This window comes from Siphateles boraxobius, unplaced genomic scaffold, assembly GCF_051911475.1.
Source record: "Siphateles boraxobius isolate OS27281-9 unplaced genomic scaffold, OSU_SipBor_1 12, whole genome shotgun sequence".
Taxonomy (NCBI): Eukaryota; Metazoa; Chordata; class Actinopteri; order Cypriniformes; family Leuciscidae; genus Siphateles; species Siphateles boraxobius.
In genome coordinates this window covers 2,499,839-2,520,530 of record NW_027508722.1, presented here as the reverse complement: position 1 = coordinate 2,520,530, position 20,692 = coordinate 2,499,839, and the positions used below count along the sequence as shown (strand labels likewise).

Sequence of the window (20,692 nt, the reverse complement as noted above, 5' to 3'; positions counted from 1 at the left end):
TACACTATATAGAAGTATATATAAATATACTTTATGCAACCTGGAGACCTTCTTATTCCAGATAAAATCCAGTATATTCAAAAATGGTGACACTTTATTTTGATGGTCCACTTTAGACATTCTACTGACTAAAAGTAACTTTGCAACTACACGTCAACTAGCAGTCATTAGAGTATTAGTAGACTGTCTGCTTAATATCTGCTGACATATAGTTGCAGTTTTGTCTGAAGTGGACTATCAAAATAAAGTGTAAGTGAAAAAAAAATCTAGGGTTTGTCAGTATAGCCTAATGTAGGCTCTTTAATGAATGCAAAAGTTAAAAATTAGACAGGCTTATTGTCTCTCCAGATAGCCATCTCTAAAACGCATTGACTGTAATCTCCAGGAAACAGTTCCCCTGCTACACCCAGCAGATCCTGACCGAGCACTGCAATGAAGTCTGGTTCTGCAAGTTCTCCAACGACGGCACCAAACTGGCCTCGGGATCCAAAGACACAACAGTCATTATATGGCAGGTTGACCCTGTGAGTGACCTTCCCCCTCCCCTTCACCATTAAAGTAACGCTCCTGATCCAAGAGTGTGATGGTTTGAGATGTTTTGACAGGACACTCACCTGCTCAAGCAGCTGAAGACATTGGAGGGTCATGCCTATGGGGTTTCCTATCTGGCCTGGAGCCCGGATGACACGTATCTGATAGCCTGTGGCCCGGACGACTGCTCTGAGCTCTGGCTCTGGAACATACAGGTGAGGGTCCCGACCCACAGTCAGCTCTCAGATTCTCTCCAGCAGCTCGTCTCGCCTTTAAATCCTCACTGTGTTCACCCAGACAGGGGAACTGAGAACCAAAATGAGCCAGTCTCACGAGGACAGCCTGACCAGCGTGGCCTGGAATCCAGACGGCAAGCGTTTTGTTACCGGAGGTCAGAGAGGCCAGTTCTACCAGTGTGTAAGTGTTGCTGTACAGTCTCTGTGCTCTCAGCTATAACTGTACTCAATTATATTGAGTGAGAGTATTATAGGCGTGACAACACTTTTTTACTTTTTTAATTCCAGTTCCAAGGGGTTAAAACGCTTCTTAATATTGCGATGATAAGCAAATGCAATGAATTTTCATTATTAAAATCAGCTTACATTAAATTCGATAAAACCAATACATCCATGATGCATACTTGGCTTTTTTTTTTTTTTTTGCAATAAAGTAATGATAATTTTGGCTGTGTATGTGCTTTATTGTCTTGAAAATGTCAAAATGTATTTTATAAATTATCATTTTTAAAAAGTATATAAAATATACACTACTGTTTAAAAGTTTGAGGTCGGTAGGATTTTTTTTTTAATTATTTATCCTTATTTAATTAAAATTACAGGAAAAAGCTGTTTTTTATTGTAGTGTATTTTTTTTTAATGTAATTTATTCCTGTGATTACTCCAGTCTTCAGTGTCAAATGATCTTTCAGAAATCATTCTAATATTATGATTTCTAATTATTATCAATGTTGAAAACAGTCGTGCTGCTTCATATTTTTGTGGAAACCGACTTATTGGAGGATCAGGATTCTTCAGCATTTATTTGAAATAGATTTTTTTGGGAACTTGTCTTTACGGTCACTTTTGAACAATATAATGCCTCCTTGCTGAATTAAAGTATTGATTTATTATTTTTATTATCTTACTGACCCCAAACTTTTTAATGGTAGTCTTTTTCTTTTTTTTTTCTTAATTTTTGAAATGTTTTATATGAAATATGACCCAGACAAGTTCTTGACGTGGAGATTCACCCATTAAGAAACATTTTAAATAGTTGCTGTTGCCAGAAATCAGGATTATTGTTTCTAGTGACGATTTACCACACACGTTCATAAGTGATGATGGTTAATGAGGAACATGTTCTGACAGGATCTGGACGGGAACTTGCTGGACTCCTGGGAGGGTGTTCGTGTGCAGTGTCTGTGGTGTTTGAATGACGGGCGAACAGTGCTGGCCTCTGATACACACCAGCGCATCCGTGGATACAACTTCGAAGATCTGACTGACAGGAACATGTATGTTGACTGCGCTTGTGACAAGGGCTGGGTATCGATTCAGTTTCGATTCACAAGCTCTCGAGTCGATTCTCCATTCGATTTTCGATTTCGATTCGACTCAATGAATATAGATTTAGTTTAAATCCTATATTTATAAAAAAGAACAATATGTTTACAAGTAGTTAATTAATAAAAATAAATTAAGAACTCTTAAACTCTTTTTATTTTAGGTATATTTGGGTACATTAAAACGGAACCCAACTCTATATTTCAAATGAAAAATATATTCTGAAAATTGGACGAGTCAGATCGAACAGGATCAGGTTATTTTATGTTTAAGATAAAATAAAAGTAAAATCTCACAGCATAATTGCTGTAACGTGCAAGCCTATGAACAGTGGAGGAAAACTAATACTGGCTTTTGGGTGATGGATAAATAAATATGGAAAAAATCGATTCGTGGCCTTTGAGAATCAATTTTGAATCGACCACATTTAAAAAAAAAAACGATTAATCGATCAAATCAAAAATTTTGCCCAGCTCTTGTGACTTTAGATCCTGTTATGGTTTTTCTGATAGTGTTTGTATGAGTTATGTGGATGTGCTGGTGTGTGTTTGCTTGTCGTCTCTTATAGAGTTCAAGAAGACCACCCTGTAATGTCCTTCACCGTGTCAAAGAATGGAAGATTAGCTCTGTTAAATGTCGCAACTCAGGTGAGTAGGCGAAGCAGGCTGCTTTTATCTGCTTAGATTTCATCTCAAGTGTTTCATAATGTGAAGTATTTACTGATGCCAGACTTGTTGTTTTGCTGTGAACAATCTGATCTGATCTTGGTGGGATTCCATAACTTCGAACAGTGCATTCACGCCATGACGTAACTGAAAAAAAAAAAAAAAAGTGCTGACGTCCTTGTAAAGCTCGTAATTACGACTTGTAAACTCGGACTTGTACTTAGAAACACTCAAAATGGCGGCATCTTCAGCGGTAAAATGTCTGAAAATAAAATTTAATCTGAAAATAAACTATAATTAGGGATGTGATTTATTTTATTTTTTCCTATATTTTCTGACTTGAAAATAATGACCCGTATTAATTCGTAAGTCCAAGAAAAAAAATGTTGTGTGTTGGTATCATAAAATACGTGCTGCGCATCTGCAGGACAGTATTAGCATGTTAGCCAGGGTTCAAGGCGGGAAAGTGAGAAAAAATTTCGCCGAAGCGATGTTACTCGCCTGTTACCCGGTAACTTTTTAATGTATTTTGACAATGCAGGGTTGTGAGAATGTGATCTAGCTTAGTCCGATCATCAGATCACAACAGTTTGATGTAATTATATAAATATATAGTCTGACATGCAGCATGTATCAGAGTAAAGCACAGCACTTTTCAGATACACAGTAAATGCTACTCTGTGTTTTTGAGTCGCTTACAAATTGCATTTGGGAGCGCAACATGCATCAAACATCTTTGCAAAATTCATAATGAGAATCATTTATAAATCTGTGTCAACAAAGATCAGGTCTCCCTGCAGTTTTCTGCCAAAATAAAAGCTCAATGGTTTATTGTTTAAAAACAAAGAAATTAAGGCAACCATAAATGTTAGTATTGTAATTTTACTGTTCTTAATAAAATAATTTACTGTCAAATAAAATAAAAATGATAATAACACTATTATTGTTATTAAGAATAATAAAAACAACAAATCTCTTAATACTTTTATTATAACGTATATTGTATTATAACATAATAAATTATTACTATGATGTTTATTTAATCCTCTATTTTTTTATTTATTTACAGTAGTTAACAAATTAGTCACAAACTCATAAGCACAGTCTGTAAAGGTCACACTTTGGTCTTGTATGCAAACTTACAGTATTCTATTTACACATTTTTACAAATCATATATTCATAATTTGTTCATGTTTTTGCCGTACCCAATCTAAAATTGAAACTTTTCATTATTTGTAAATGTTTACTACCCATTTAGTACCTTTATGGCTATTGGACTTTTAGCTGTAACAACATTTGTGTTGGTAAAGTTGTGCTAAACACTTGCTAAAGACATGACAACACATGATTGTAATTTGAGTGCAAAATAAGTTTTTATTGCCTCACACTTATACACTTATATACTTAAACGGGAAGTTCCTTGAATCATACATCAACAGGAGAAAACAAATGTATTTTTCAAGAATATTCAAAGTTCATTTATCTAAACAATGTAAAAACAAACCGTATGAACCATGTTCCCTTATAGTAATCAAACTGACCCGAACCTGACCCGTATCACACCTCAATAGCAGTAACAGGGTTTTGGAATAGACAGAGCATGAACACAATTATTATATAATTATGATTATTATTTTGATGTAATTACATAGTGAAAGACACCTAATATTAAGTGGGACCAGTCATAATTCAATTTTCTGTTGAGCATCCAGTTCACTCTCAGCTACCAAATGCCTTTTTGCATTTGTACGTTTGTAAATGTCATTAAACTTTAGTTCATATATTACCTAATGCACTTTTCTTTTTACATTTATATATTTTCAAGAAGTGCATGATCCTATGAATTGAAAGTTTAATAATATTTGTAATAATTTTAATTTACATTAACTAATGATCCGTTAATCATTATATAACGTTTGTTGAGGATTTATTAATGAAAGTTATTATAAAGTGTTGCCATATATGGTAATGAAGTGAGCACAAACTTATACAACTAATGTCCTACTAACTTATTAATAACTTGCATAATGGATTTTGTTTATTATATACTAAAAATAAATCATTGTGGCATAATCGTGTTGCCATTAAATGCTTAATTCTGAGTCTGAGGATGTGAACAGCTCAGAGTAGGATGTCCGGTTGTCATTTCATAATTACGGTAATTACCGTAAACATGGTGAAAACGCACCAAAAATAGAGAAGTCTAAGGAGGATTTAATTGACCAAATTATCTAAAAATGGCCCTCATAAACTTATTTTGGAGGTAAACGAGAAAAAGAATAGATGTCTGCACTTAAAGTCGGCATGAAGCGGAAGTTGCGATTGTCTTTTCATCACTATTGTGACGTATATCCGAGTGAAACGGCTTCTGGAATGAGGAAAAATATGGGGCGGGGCTTGATTTTGTCCGTGGCGATTTGATTGGATTGTAGGAAGTTAGGTGTTGCTAACTAAATGGGACCTTATTGTAAATATTACTCATGTCTTGGGCTGCACTTGCGAACTTCCCTAAGCACTTCCCCTCGGGGGAATCCCTGCCGCCATTTTGAAGTGCGTTCCACTTCGTGAAGTGGACGTGGGAAGTTTATATGGACACACCCTCGTTTCCTCGATTTTGACCGAGGGAGCGAGTCTACTTCATATGTACACTTCAGGCAGATCCATATACCACAATGCAACACGATTGTGACGTCACCACAGACCTCGTCTAATCACCACCACCACAAACAACTCTATGATATATTAATTAGAATTTTTTTATATAAAACAACCCAAACACACCTATATACATTTGGATGCTGCATTAAACAAATTCTTAAAGGGAAACAAATTGTAAATAATAAATCAACTCCATAGCTGATTCCAAGTGATCAAGGGCTTAGGACGTTCCAGTTCAGCCCATTGCAGTTTCCGCCAGTAGTGGACACTCGTAAAACGTAAGCAATGACGCAGATCCGAGTGAACGAGACGGAGGGAAGTTAGCGAGTGAAGGGCATGACAATTTTGGACTGGAACGCAGCCTTATTGTGAGATTCTGGTCATACTAGTACCGATAAACCCTAGGAGGAATCTTTGACTTATACTCATGTAAATAAAAATAATGCCTCACCCAGCAGTTCCTCTCTTGACGTGTTTAGGGAGTTCATCTGTGGGACCTGCAGGACCGGGTATTAGTCAGGAAGTACCAAGGTGTGACCCAGGGCTTCTACACCATCCACTCCTGTTTTGGCGGCTACAACGAAGACTTTATTGCGAGTGGCAGTGAAGGTAAGAGTGCGTAGATCTCAGAATAACAGACTGAATGAATTCCGGCTGAGAGCTGATAGGGTTTTGTGAACCGCCTGTTGTGTCTAGACCACAAAGTTTACATCTGGCACAAGCGCAGCGAGCTGCCCATCGCCGAGCTGACGGGTCACACGCGCACCGTGAACTGCGTGAGCTGGAACCCGGTTCTGCCGGGCCTGATGGCCAGCGCCTCGGATGACGGCACCATACGGGTCTGGGGTCCCGCCCCCTTTCTGGACTCCCAGGAGCCCGAGGGCCTAACTGGTATGAACCTCCTCGACTGACTGGATTATGCTCCTAGTTTGATGTAAGTGGGTAGTTGACATAGAACATTTTAGAAATTTGACTTGATAAACTAAATCTAAACATATTTAGCTATACAGGAATTTTTTTATATTTTTATTTTTTATATTGTATTGCATGCAGATTTTATGAGCTTGTGTGAAATACGAGATTAAATGGAATATTTGTACTACTTTAAACATCTAAAAAATGTGTCTGAAAAGCTAAACTGAAAATAAATTGTGATCAGTTATATGATGTTAAATATGCACTTTCGCTTATACATTCAAATAAATGTTGCATGTTCATTCAATGTTTTTAACATTTTAACATGTCAACTACCCATTTGCTGTGTGACGCTTTAAAAACTCAATTTATATGTTTTCATAAATATTCAGAAACTAAAACCAGACGATTAAAACCAATGTGGAGTTTCTGCGCCAAAATTCTGAGCTTGTTACGGCTGATACGGGTATTTTGTGTCTTAACGCTCTCAAACCGGAGCAGCTACCTTAATAATTAATTAATTAATTTAAAAAAGCTCTTGACACAAAGTAAGCATCTAATCTGGACTTTATAATGCATATAGAGGATCTGACTCTTAACTATTGCTTTTTAATATGCTTCGGGAATTTAAATGTTTAGTTCAAATTCAGAATTAAAGTGCCCCATTATGCTATTTTAAACGTTCAAATTTTTATTTTGGAGTGTCCTACAACAGGTTTACATGCATCCAAAGTAAAAAAATTTTTTTAATTTTCTTATTTTATACATTGCAGCATCACCTCTTTTCTCAGTGTCTGAAACGCTTCCATAAAGAATTCAGTCTCTCTCCTTTCCGAGAGCCTCCTCTGCTCTGATTGGTCAGATTACGCAGTCTGTTATGATTGGCCTCCTCTGCTCTGATTGGTCAGATGACGCAGTCTGTTATGATTGGTCAGATGACGCAGTCTGTTGTGATTGGGCTACTCTGCTCTGATTGGTCAGATGGCGCAGTCTGTTATGATTGGCCTCCTCTGCTCTGATTGGTCAGATGACGCAGTCTGTTATGATTGGTCTACTCTGCTCTGATTGGTCAGATGACGCAGTCTGTTGTGATTGGGGTACTCTGCTCTGATTGGTCAGATGGCGCAGTCTGTTATGATTAGCCTCCTCTGCTCTGATTGGTCAGATGACGCAGTCTGTTGTGATTGGGCTACTCTGCTCTGATTGGTCAGATGTCCCAGTCTGTTATGATTGGTTTACTCTGCTCTGATTGGTCAGATGACCCAGTCTGTTGTGATTGGGCTACTCTGCTCTGATTGGTCAGATGGCCCTGTCTGTTGTGATTGGGCTACTCTGCTCTGATTGGTCAGAAGGCCCTCTCTGTTGTGATTGGGCTACTCTGCTCTGATTGGTCAGATGGCCCTGTCTGTTGTGATTGGGCTACTCTGCTCTGATTGGTCAGATGGCCCTGTCTGTTGTGATTGGGCTACTCTGCTCTGATTGGTCAGATGGCCCTGTCTGTTGTGATTGGGCTACTCTGCTCTGATTGGTCAGATGGCCCTGTCTGTTGTGATTGGGCTACTCTGCTCTGATTGGTCAGATGGCCCTGTCTGTTGTGATTGGGCTACTCTAATCTGATTGGTCAGATGGCCCTGTCTGTTGTGATTGGGCTACTCTGCTCTGATTGGTCAGATGGCGCAGTCTGTTATGATTGGCCTCCTCTGCTCTGATTGGTCAGATGACGCAGTCTGTTGTGATTGGGCTACTCTGCTCTGATTGGTCAGATGTCCCAGTCTGTTATGATTGGTTTACTCTGCTCTGATTGGTCAGATGACCCAGTCTGTTGTGATTGGGCTACACTGCTCTGATTGGTCAGATGGCCCTGTCTGTTGTGATTGGGCTACTCTGCTCTGATTGGTCAGAAGGCCCTCTCTGTTGTGATTGGGCTACTCTGCTCTGATTGGTCAGATGGCCCTGTCTGTTGTGATTGGGCTACTCTGCTCTGATTGGTCAGATGGCCCTGTCTGTTGTGATTGGGCTACTCTGCTCTGATTGGTCAGATGGCCCTGTCTGTTGTGATTGGGCTACTCTGCTCTGATTGGTCAGATGGCCCTGTCTGTTGTGATTGGGCTACTCTAATCTGATTGGTCAGATGGCCCTGTCTGTTGTGATTGGTCGACTGCTTACAGAAAACGAAATGTCCATTAGCAAATCTTAATTTCAGCTCCGGATCTGCGCTTGATACACATTGATACGAACAGTAAAGATGCCTTTGGTTTTTCCGTATTAATTCCAGCGCGAGTCCTCATCTTTTTGAAGTTTATGCAAAGTGGATTTACAGCGAACCAAACTCTTCCAGTCTCCTCTGCAACTACAGTGTTTGAGGCCGGGTCAAAGTAGACACTGTTCGCAGGCAGCCAATGAAGACCAGAGGCGGGCATTATGCAAATTTGTTACATTGTTACGTAAATTTGTAACAGGAAGTGAGACTGGAATTGTTTACAACTCGTTTCCGCAGTTCAGAATCGATTCTTCATTTTGGGAGACATTAACTCGATTCATCTGCACTTTGATCTTTAAAACTTTGCAGATCTTTTACATTCACAAACGGCTAAATTACACACTGCATGAAAGGTAATATCCAAAAAAAGCATAATGGGGCACTTTTAAACTGAGCTGAATTGAATAGCCCATGTTAGAAAGATGACATGTTGTCATTGTGGTCTCTCTGCTTCTCTTCTCCTGTAGAATGCTATAGCATGGACAGTTGATGTTGACTCTGGAGCAGATGTCCACTTTGGAAAACGTACAGTGAGACACACTATAGACTTTGTGAATGAAAATTGAAGTAAATCGTACGGCAGATGGATGTTTTTTTCCTGGCGGTTTCACTCGAACACCATGAAGCCGACTGCTGTCCTTAAAACATCTGACTTCAAATCCGACACGGACACGCCGAGGACACGCCCCTCTTCGGCTTAAGCCCCTCCTCCTCCTTTCTACACTGCATCCTGAGTGGACGACTGCCTCCTGAACCCACATGCGCACACACACACACACACACACGGACGAACAACGTTATTTATTACGGCTTTAATTTATTATTGTGAATGAATCAAGGCCACAGGCTTGCTTTGTGTTCTGTACAATATTCACTCAGCCAGGGGACAAAAAAAAAATGCTTTTCCGGCATGTGCGAACTTCTCCGTGGTCTCAAAGACGCACGTGTTAACGGAGAGCAAACAAATCATATCCTTATTTTTCAGCATGAACTTCTTTAAGCCAATTCGTATGCTTGAGAGTAAGTGTCTTCACCAGCAGAGATATAAGATATCGGTGTCTTTTCCCTCTGTGACCCACAGCATTTTTAAATGACTGAATTTACTGGCATTTTTTAACAGCTAGATATTCATTTCGATTAGAAAATTCCAACAATGACCCCCCCCGCAGTTTTTTTCATTGCTTATGGTACTTTATGATGCTAATTATGAAAGGGGGAAGGTTTTCTAGAGGTGACGGATTATTAATCTTTATTCTTGTGACGAGCCGATATAGATTTACAAAGAAAGACGCATAACAGGACATGGTTATTTTTTGGTAACGGGGTTGAAAACGCGACCCATATAGGCTTGCTATAGTCGTCCTGCTAATGACACGCAAACGTGCTGATGTCACGGTCCACATGTAAATATCAGCCTGCAGCGTGCAAACTTTGACTTTACGTAAGTGGCTAGTAGGTGTTTGCAACACGGTCCAGGCTGTTAGTGTATGAGAAATGATTTTGTGACGGTAAGTACGCCAGCATATTGAACGAATGAACAGACTCTCAAATATGTTTCTCGAGTTTGTTTCCATCATGTTCGTTGTGTCATATTCTCCTCTTGGGTCTCGTTTCCTCTTTCATATTATCACTTTTTGAGTTTTTATGTTTTTTTAAATGGTTTTCTAGACATGTTTATGATTATTCATCAGCTATGATTTTCTTAGTTTAATTGATTTTATTTTGGGTTGATTTATAATTTGTTTAGCTTTTTTTCCCCTTGTATTATCGTATAAAGGATGTCTTGGCAAGTGGACTCTTAAATGCTTTTTTCTATTTGTGAATTTCTTATATACTTTCGTACCATATTACGCATTAGTACACGCAGGTGTACCCTGAAAAAATGTAGGTATTCATCAGTCGAGCGAAAGAAACTTTGCCTATTATGATTTATTCTGTTATTATGTGCTCTTCATATACATGTATATAAGGAATCTATAGATATATATAGATATATATATATATATATTTGTGATGTCAAAATCATTAATCACATCTAACATCAGTTTGTTTATTCAATATGTAAATACATATACACTGCCGTTCAAAAGTTTGGGGTCGGTAAGATTTTTCATGTTTTTAAAAGAAGTCTCTTCTGCTCACCAACGCTGCATTTATTTGATTGAAAATTCAAAACAAACCCAGTAATAATGTGAAATATTATTACAATGTAAAATAACTGTTTTCTCTGTGAATATATAGTTAAATGTAATTTATTCCTGTGATCAAAGCTGAATTTTCAGCATCATTACTCCAGTCTTCAGTGTCACATGATCCTTCAGAAATCAGTATAATATGATGATTTACTGCTCAAGAAACATTTCTCATTATCATCAATGTTGAAAACAGTTATTTACATTTTTATTTCAGGATTCTTTGATGAATAGAAAGTTCAAAAGAACAGCATTTATCTGAAAAGTAATCTTTTGTAACATTAAACACTACCGTTGAAAACTTTGGGGTCAGTAAGAATTTTTATTTTATTTTTTGGGGGAAATAAATAAAATCAATACTTTTATTCATCAAGGAGGATTTAAATTGATAAAAAGTTACAGTAAACACATTTATAATGTTAAAAACGATTCTATTTTAAATAAATGCTGTTGTTTTTAACTTTGTTCATCAAAGAATGCTAGAAAAAAGGTACACAACTGTTTTCAACATTGATAATAATCAGAATTGTTTCTTGAGCATCAAATCATCATATTATACTGATTTCTGAAGGATCATGTGACACTGAAGACTGGAGTAATGATGCTGAAAATACCGCTTTGATCACAGGAATAAATTACATTTAACTATATATTCACACAGAAAACAGTTATTTTACATTGTAATAATATTTCACAATATTACTGGGTTTTTGTATTTTTAATCAAATAAATGCAGCGTTGGTGAGCAGAAGAGACTTCTTTTAAAAACATTAAAAATCTTACCGACCCCAAACTTTTGAACGGCAGTGTATATCTATGCATACGTATATATGTGTGTATATGTGCGTGTGTGTGTGTATAAATAATGTATATGTATTCATATACACATTTATAAATATGTGTGTGTATATACAGTGTATACACAGACATATATATATATATATATATATATATATATATATATATAATGCACATTATGTAAACAAACTTTTGTTAGATGTGATTAATCGATTTGACAGCACTAATATAAATATAAAAAAATATATACACATTATAAACAAACTTTTATGTTAGATGCGACTAATGGATTAATCAATTTGACAGCACTCTTATATATATATATATATATATATATATATATATATAAAAAAACAACATGTGTGTATTTCTTGCCATGTTTCCTCCCATACAAATGTTAAGCGTTTCTCACCTGCATCAGGTAAACTCCTTGTACAGGTTATTGGTACCCTGACCAGCCAGACCGGTTCCGCTAGCGAGGATTGACGCGCACAAGCGAAAAGAAAGAACAGGTGCATGCAGTAACACCCTCACACATGTGGAGATATCACACAATTGTGGTGTTGTACGTTCTGGTTTATGCAACTGAACTTTCCTTTTCTTCTGGATATTTGTGTTTCCTTTCAGTCTTAGTTTGAGTTTATGTGCTTGAGCCGCGGGGCAACGGTAGCGCCCTGGGTGGAGTTCTGGCGGAGACTTACGTTTATTGCAGTCAGGATCTGAGGATCTTATTTGCATTTCAGTGTGTTATTATTCTAAGTGATTGTACTATTATGTAATGTTCTGTAGGAGAGGTGTTATGTATACATACTTTCAATAAAGCATTCAGGGTTTTAAACTATCTGTCACAAGTCGTCACTTCTGTTGGTTTAATGGTCACAAAAGTCCAAAAGAAAAACATTTCCGAAGTCATCAAATAAGATTCTATAAGATTGAACTGATTTTTTTTCCCCATAGAAATAAATGTCCATGACTTTTCCAGTTCTTGATTGAAACAGTGAAATAAAAACCATGGGTAACACTTAAGTTTAAGGTCCAGTTCTCTCTATTATCTAGTATCATCTTATCGTGCATATTACTAGGATATTGGCTGTTTATTAGTTCTTATAAAGCACATATTAATGGCTTATTCTGCATGATCAACATATTCTACATCACTTAATCCACCCAATACCTGATCTTAACAACTACCTCACTAACTATTAATAAGCTCAAGTAAACTTATGAGTTTGTTGAGGAAAAAGTCAGTTAATATAGTGATAATTAGACCCTAAACTAAAAGGTGACCAAACTGGTTTGTTTTTTGACAAAAACAAAAAATTACTAAAACTTTAGATTAGGGTCCAATTCTTTGTTGTTAAGATCAGGTATTGGGTGGATTAAGTGATGTAGAATATGATCATGCAGAATAATGCATTAATATGTGCTTAAGAAGTACTAATAAACAGCCAATATCATAGTAATATGCATGATAATAAGCAACTAGTTTATAGTGAGAATTGGACCCTAAACTAAAGTGTTACTAAACTAAAATAAAAAACGGAAGAAAAAAAATATATTAATAAAATCTATAATAGTATCCCAACGATGTTTAAATAACACTGGTAGAATTGCGATAGCAAATATCCAATATGAGTGTGTTATCCATTTTCTATGAAAAAAAATCCGCATGTAGTTTTAGAATAACTGGATTGCAATGTATAATGTGCATTTAATTGAATATGAATGCATTGTGAAAACTTGATATTCATAATCATCTTTTTATTTAAGAAACCCCACAACCGCAATTATGCATAAAAAACAAAACCGATGACACAGATTTCACATGATTACAAACCAAACCCTCTTTCAAATGACTGGTACATTACAACGTGCCATTAAACACGACCATTCAGCACTGATTACGATCATGTGATGCGCTGTTGGGCTGGACACATCACTAGACCTGCGTAGTGTAGTGTAGTGTAGCTCACCCAGCATTCACTAAAGGTGACACGTCAGTCAAATTTCAAAATCAATCAAATAAAGATCATCTAAAAAAAAAATGACATCCGTTTTAAGCACCATTAAGATGTTTCGTACCGAGACACTATATCAATGACAGTCCATGTTCATCTCCACCATTAAAAATGAATATGTCCGGAAATCAGCAGGCAGCATAAACACTACGATATGCATTACACGAGTTTTGAGAATTATTACTGTAATTAGAATCATTTAGCAAACAACACTCGGATGCACTGTGATGATGATGATGATGATAATACTGGGGTAAATGTGTCTAATTTTCATTAAAATATTGAAAAAAAAATAATCTTAATGGTTCTAAACATAGGCTTCAGTTTCAGCGTGACGGATCTGAAAAGCAGGAGGCACAAAAGCAATGAAATCTACACAAACACTGAAATCTACACAAACACAAGCCGTTGGGATCAGAATCAGGAAGTTGATGTGAATCAGAGGCTGGTTCTGGTTATTAGTGTTCTGCTGAATCACACTCCGTTTAAAAAAAACCTATACGAGTGGATGTGGAACAGAATATCATATCCAGGTCATGAATCACACAATAATCAAGACACACACACAAAAAAAGATTTAGATGACAAGCACATTTTGTCTTCCCGTCATTACCATATTGTAAAAGAAAATCCTGCTCTAATTGCAATAAAGAGAGAAAATATGCAAGACTGTATTTGTGCATCACAGCAATATTTTTTTCTTTACATATTCTATTTTAAAACAGAACAAGCATGGAGTGTTGTAATAAAATTCAAAAAAATCAACCGTACACATTACAGTAATGATACTTGCCATTATTTGCCATGAAAAAAATCCCAGTGGTCCTAAAACCGGCTTAATCTTCAAGTGAATGTTTTTTCTTGGTTTGGATGGGACATGGGCATGTTTTGTTCATGTATGTAAGAGTGTGTGTGTGTTCTGAATCTTGTCAAACAGACGCTTCAGTGAGTCAGTGCGATTGTCTCATGCTTCAGCCCTGAGAAGCCGTCAGTGCAGGAAACAGGAAACAGGAAACACACACTCGTGGTCAGCTGACGTGGTGTTTCTGTGGGGAACGAGTGATGAGGTCTCGAGGAGAATTGGGGTTGATCTTCTGTCTGGGATTCATGAAGTTCTTCGCAAAATGTAAAGGCCAGTTTATGATTTGGCAGTGTGTGTTCAGAAGATTGTTGCGGGTCAGTCGTTGATGAGCGCCAGGATCATGCTGAAAAACACAGAGATGATGAACCTCGTTCACACACACACACTCGCGCGCTACAGCTCGTTCACATTTAATCTGTCAACACACTTCTAGATAGGTCATTTCTAGATTATATGTGTATGTTATGTTGAATTTAGTATACAGGCATGTGATCAACTAAAGACAACAAACAGAAAAACTATTTCCAAATCAATTACAATTTCAACAGTATTTCATTGTAAAATAAATATGTATATAAAAAATATATATGTGTGTATGTGTATAAATACACATATATTGTGTGTGTGTATGTATATATGTGTGTGTATATATATGTGTGTGTATATATATGTGTATATATAGATATATATGTGTGTGTATATATATGTGTATATATAGATATATATGTGTGTGTATATATATGTGTATATATAGATATATATGTGTGTGTATATATATATATATATATATATATATATACACATACATACACACACACACTATATATACACACAAATATATATACACATATACACACACTATATATATATATATGTATATGTGTGTGTGTGTGTATATATATATATATATATATATATACACACAAATATACACACACTATATATACACATATGTATTAATGTGTGTGTGTGTGTGTGTGTATATGCACACACACATATATACATACACACACACTATATATACACACACACACTATATATACACATATGTATGTGTATTCATGGGTTTCAGTCACGTGACTTTTTTGTTGTGGCCGCCATCTTTAGGACCTTTGCGTTAAATTGCGTAACCTCTCCCTGGTGATAGGAAAGGTGTCGCACATTTAAATAGCACAGATGAAAAGCAACGGTATTTAAATAAAATAGATAATTTAGGTATAGATCCGTATTTACTGTTAAACGAACTGCTGACTCCACTAAAGTCTAGTAAAAACTTGCCAGATTTTACGTTTGCTGACATTTACATCTACCTCGTCCACAATCCCTCTCCATACACCGGCGAAGCGCTCAAGGCAGGGGCGTAATTTACGGGTGGGACATGTCCCTATCACTTTTGAAACATCTCGCGGCACGGATGTACCAATACAAATAAATAAAACATCTCCAGTTAACTTGCAGAGCATTCATTTCGTTCGTTTGTTCAATAAGAGGTGATCTAGCACGCAAACTGTGTTGTTTTTGAAATTAAGTGATCAAAGTGCTCGTTGACTCTGATCAGTGGTGCAGATACAGTGTTCTCTCGGGACTCACACACACCGCACAGTCTTCACACGGACGCGCGCTTTAATCCATTACGGAGACTTTATTCGTTCCGGTGAAATCACAAAATAAAATGCACACAAATGTGTCCCTGACTGATATACAACCACTGATAAACATAATTGATTTTAATAAGGGGGTTTTAATAAAAAAACTATACGAGTGCGGATTAGAACCCAGAACCTCTGACATGTTTGGCAAAAGTTCTGCCACTGGACCATTAAGGAACATATGTAAAATAGGCGAATGTCATTAAACGACAAATAAACCCAATGTACTACTTAAATCAATTGCTGGACATCGTAATATTATTGTACGGTACATCTGATTTATGATTTAGCATTGTATTAAATGCACCTAATGAAGAAAATGTTCTTGATGACAGGAAGGGTAATTAGCACTCTGTTAATCAAGCGATATTAACGTTACACCAGTAATCGCTGAACTGAATTGCTAATAATGTCGGTAAAGCACATCTCTTGTATTATCAGTGACGTTTGGACACCTTTATTTTCAATTCTCATTTATTTGTATGTTATGTATAGCGCTTTTCACAATATTTCAAAGCAGCTTTACAGAAAATGCATGTGTCTACATTACAATTTAGAGTGTCCGAGTTATGCATTTCAGAAATGTATACAAATCATGCAGTTAGCTAATAATCTATTAATTTAAACAATGTATTAAGGCAGAAACAGTGAGCAGTAGTTTAGCATACTGAAGCAGAACAACAACATAATTCAGCTAAATGTATAACTAAGGTTATAATGTAAATGTAGGTAGTGTCTAGAATAAGGTTATACGTGTTCCAATTGTAAACTACATGTTTTAATTTAGCTAGCTGACCTGTAATTTGCTAATTTTACTTTTATTTAAATTTCCAGGTCAACGTTAATTTCTGAACATTTCTTTGTGATTTGCTGTTATCACAGTTTACAGCACAGCAGATCAACGGCATGTTGCAATTCGGTCCTACAAATGGCGGCCGCACCACTGTGTGACGTCACATGAAATCTATGAATATTATGTATATATATATATATATATAGTGTGTGTGTATATATATATATATATATACACACACAAATATAAATATATAAAAATACACACACACACATATATAGTTATAGTTACGTTCCACGTGTGTGTGTATTTTGCTCTTTTTCTTTTGTGCTTTTGTTTCTATTTGTTATTCCTAGGTCGTGATCATTGGCTGCTCATCAGACATGTGACGTTACATCGGAACTGACGTTTCACCAATCCACTGACGTTCCGCCGGTTTAAAAGACCCATTGACAAGGAGTGAGGAGATCAGCGCCGATCACAGCCAACACCCATGCCTTGAGCTGTCTGTCGAAATCAAGATCACGCTAATGCTTATGCTAATGCTTATGCTAATGCTTATGCTAATGCTTATGCTAATGCTTATGCGATGGTTCGGAGATTAACACTCCTTCGGGTTGTGTTATTATTGCTGCTGATTGAATGCACCATTTCAGAACTAGTTCACTAGAAAATCTAATTCGAACACGGCGTGTTGTGGCAGTAGCAGAGCAGTAGCCCACATAGAGCATTTAGGTTAAAATAATAATTATTAATTTATAAAACAAAAGTAAAGCGACAATAAAGTTACTAATATATAGTCGTCTTAATTTCTTTGATTTCCAACATTAAACCATAGTGCAGGAAGCCCTTAAAGCTTCACTTTTGTTGAACAGATTTAAAACCGATCATTACACATTTGGGAAGATGTTTGTCACGCTTCATGACCAAGTGTTTTACACAGCGTTCACTGTGAACCGAGGAAACGCCGCGTCGTCAGCTGCTTGTGTGTGAGGGTAGCAGTTTCATATTCTCGATTTACAAAACAAACTATGATTGATCACCCCTAGACAGACGCGACGCAACATGAATGAGGTTGTTCTTTTACCTGTACAGGTAGATGAAGAAGCAGAGGAGGTGGAAGCCCAGTTTGATCATGGCTTCCTTCATATGGGACTTGAGCTGGCCTCTGTTGTGGATCTCTGTGGGGTCATACACTCCCATGTTCCCCATGGGGACCTTCACGTATCTGTTCACAGGCATTCATCAGGACAGGGCTGGAGTGTTTCTCAGGTTTATATACTGTATGTGTTCTGTGGGATTCAGATAAATCACCTGTAAACGTTCCATGATGCCACAGGTAAGTTGAGCAGGAACACGAACCAGTGCATGGACACCAGCATCAAGACTGTGGCCAGCGCCTGACCGATCATCTCCGGTATAACCCACTGAACACAGGCACAAAATCACTTACACACACACCTGAAGATAGGGTAGTTTCTACGGGCACTTTTGACTACTCGAAATGCGGAAAATATTTAAATTGGCTCACATTCCTGTGCTTCATATATGTCCATTATAAATACAAAATGAGCTCAAAATCTGGTTTTTACATTCTAGTGATAACAATTCTCACCATTGTGACTTTATCTCGCAATTAACTTTTGTTTTATTACGCTGCAGAAAAAAAGCTTCCAGGAGAATCACATATATACGAAAATAACACAATTTTTTATGTTTTGATTACCAGTATTTACAGAATACTGGTAATCTGGTACGGGAATACTGGTAATACAACAGCATACTAGTACTTTATTTCAATGTGAAAGATTTGCTGTTTGAGAGATTCAGTGCGGTTGAGAAATCGGAGAGCACTAGAGAAACTTCTACAGAAATTTATTAATTTAAACACAAACGATATAATCAGAAACTTGAGTGGAAAAAAAAATCTATGAATTACAAAATTTGCAGTCACCCCATACTATCCTTCCAAGGGGACACAAAACACACATACACACACACACATACATGTAAATACACACGCATATATATATATATAGATGGATGTATATCATTCTTTGCCAATCATTACTTAGCCTAATCCAATCATGTTACTAATGAATTTCCACTTTTAACTTCACAATCCAGACTTACTTTGTTTAACTTGGAGCAGCAAGCTCGAGCATTGATGTAGTCACATTCCAGATCAGACAGAGTAATAATCTCAGCAGGAGTTAGGGGAAATACACAGATCAGAAATAATCATTAATAACAATATGTAATTGATTTAAAATAGATCTAGCACCCTGTTTATGAGCCATCCCTCCACTGACAGGAGAAATCACCAGAATCTCACATTATTGCGCTTTAATGAATCGTATTAAGACATAGTAATAAAGTGAAACACACATTATAAAGATAAATCCTCATTAATGATTAACAAACACTACACAATCCGCAATCACAGCGAGCAGCTCCTGCTAACATGGAGCACGACACAACAAACCCCTGCTGAAACGCGATCAATGAAAGACATCTTCATTCATGCAAAGCGTTAATAAAGGATACGAAATAAACCGAGAGGAATATTAAAGCACAGCAGTCGACGAGTGATAGAATGAACACGGCAGCCTCCATTTCTGCGCTTCCGGTTTCCCTTCCGCTTCCGGTGTGTTTCTTCTCTCGCGCTGAACCGACAGTGCTGAATCTCACGAGCGCTCCCGTTCGGCGGAACCCAATCATTCAATAACAAAAGATGTTTGATGGCTTGAATGAAATACACAACATGCCTCTATAAACACTTAAAATAATAATAAAATCTAAATAACAGCAAAAACATAAATGTTTTTAAAAATAAACAAATACATTTGTTTAATGTCAAATACATAAAAGTAAAAAAAAAAACAGCATGAAATCAAAATTGACCGTTCTTATATTGCTGTGTTTATTATAAATGATTGTTGCTCTAACCCGCTGCAACATAGTAATTAATTGCCATGACTATAGGCGAAAAGAAAAGAAGAACTTTCCCTCCCTCTTGGAGCTGATGACGTGTTGACTGGCTCGAGGGCGGGGCAGAGCCATATAGAGTGCTTCTCAATATCCCTCCTCGTCTCCTCGCTCCTCTGTCCTCCATCCTATGACCCGGAAACCGATCAAAGGAAGCGAGGAAAGGAAACGAGGATGCACAAATAAGAAATGAGAAGCACCCATAGAGTTGTCGCAACTCTCTCCCTATATGGCTCTGCCCCGCCCTCGAGCCAGTCAACACGTCATAAGTTTATGGCTCTGGGGCGGGGCAACTGAGATCCACCAATAGCAAACCACAACCATCCGATCAATCACCCATGTACAAATCAAGCCCTACATTTGTTCTTGTTCGAGAAGCTGGATATATGAAACAGCATAGGGAGAAAAAACTGTCACAACTTCCGTTTCATGCAGACTTTAATTTCAGTAATTTGCCAGAAATTGTTTTGGACCTTATATTTAAACATATAGGCCTAAGCTAGTAATAAAACTGCCATACAAAAATTGGCATGACAAGTAAACATATTTCTAGTAGGCTATGTTGATCTCATCAGTTTTCGCCCAATCAGACAAATTCTCAATCCAAATGCAACCGGTTCTCGGAGAAAAATAGAATCAGAAAAGGACGATTATCGGTTCAGTGAGTTTGAGAAGCACTCGGAATGATTCAATATATGGTTTGTGAGTTATTCAGACAATTTCAATTTCTTCTCTAACCAAAAACAAAAAAAACAGTTCATTCACCAATTACATGTCTAATAAAACTATGCGTATAGCGC

General features: G+C 37.0%; 2 protein-coding genes across 5 annotated transcripts in view; one reads left to right on the top strand and one right to left on the bottom strand.

Annotated features, from left to right (window-relative positions):
• wdr26a (WD repeat domain 26a) overlaps positions 1 to 10,382 on the top strand; it is a 41,353-nt gene extending 30,971 nt beyond the window's left edge. For 2 of the 4 annotated variants that reach the window (XM_077206175.1, XM_077206190.1), the window contains 8 exons: positions 386 to 524; positions 606 to 746; positions 829 to 948; positions 1,899 to 2,044; positions 2,662 to 2,740; positions 5,897 to 6,026; positions 6,114 to 6,308; positions 9,060 to 10,382. In XM_077206175.1, coding sequence (XP_077062290.1) covers positions 386 to 524; positions 606 to 746; positions 829 to 948; positions 1,899 to 2,044; positions 2,662 to 2,740; positions 5,897 to 6,026; positions 6,114 to 6,308; positions 9,060 to 9,082 — 973 coding nt within the window. In that variant the 3' untranslated portion in view covers positions 9,083 to 10,382. Of the gene's footprint in view, positions 1 to 385; positions 525 to 605; positions 747 to 828; positions 949 to 1,898; positions 2,045 to 2,661; positions 2,741 to 5,896; positions 6,027 to 6,113; positions 6,352 to 9,059 lie in introns of all 4 variants that reach the window. The other 2 variants (XM_077206183.1, XM_077206164.1) reach the window with 2 other exon arrangements.
• Positions 10,383 to 13,322: 2,940 nt separating this feature from the next.
• Positions 13,323 to 19,596, bottom strand: cnih4 (cornichon family member 4). The gene is made up of 5 exons (XM_077205922.1): positions 19,452 to 19,596; positions 19,038 to 19,106; positions 18,219 to 18,331; positions 17,992 to 18,132; positions 13,323 to 14,805 (listed from the first exon to the last, which is right to left on the bottom strand). Exons 1-5 carry the CDS (start codon positions 19,518 to 19,520, stop codon positions 14,778 to 14,780), a joined length of 420 nt encoding a protein of 139 aa, XP_077062037.1. The 5' UTR covers positions 19,521 to 19,596; the 3' UTR covers positions 13,323 to 14,777.
• Positions 19,597 to 20,692: the final 1,096 nt, after the last annotated feature.

Coding starts and splice junctions, on each gene's coding strand:
- cnih4 (XM_077205922.1), bottom strand. CDS start 19,520: ATGGAGGCTGCCGTGTTCATTCTATCACTCGTCGACTGCTGTGCTTTA. Junction 19,107..19,451: donor TATTCCTCTCGGTTTATTTC/GTATCCTTTATT, acceptor ACTCCTGCTGAG/ATTATTACTCTGTCTGATCT. Junction 18,133..18,218: donor GCATCATGGAACGTTTACAG/GTGATTTATCTG, acceptor GCCTGTGAACAG/ATACGTGAAGGTCCCCATGG.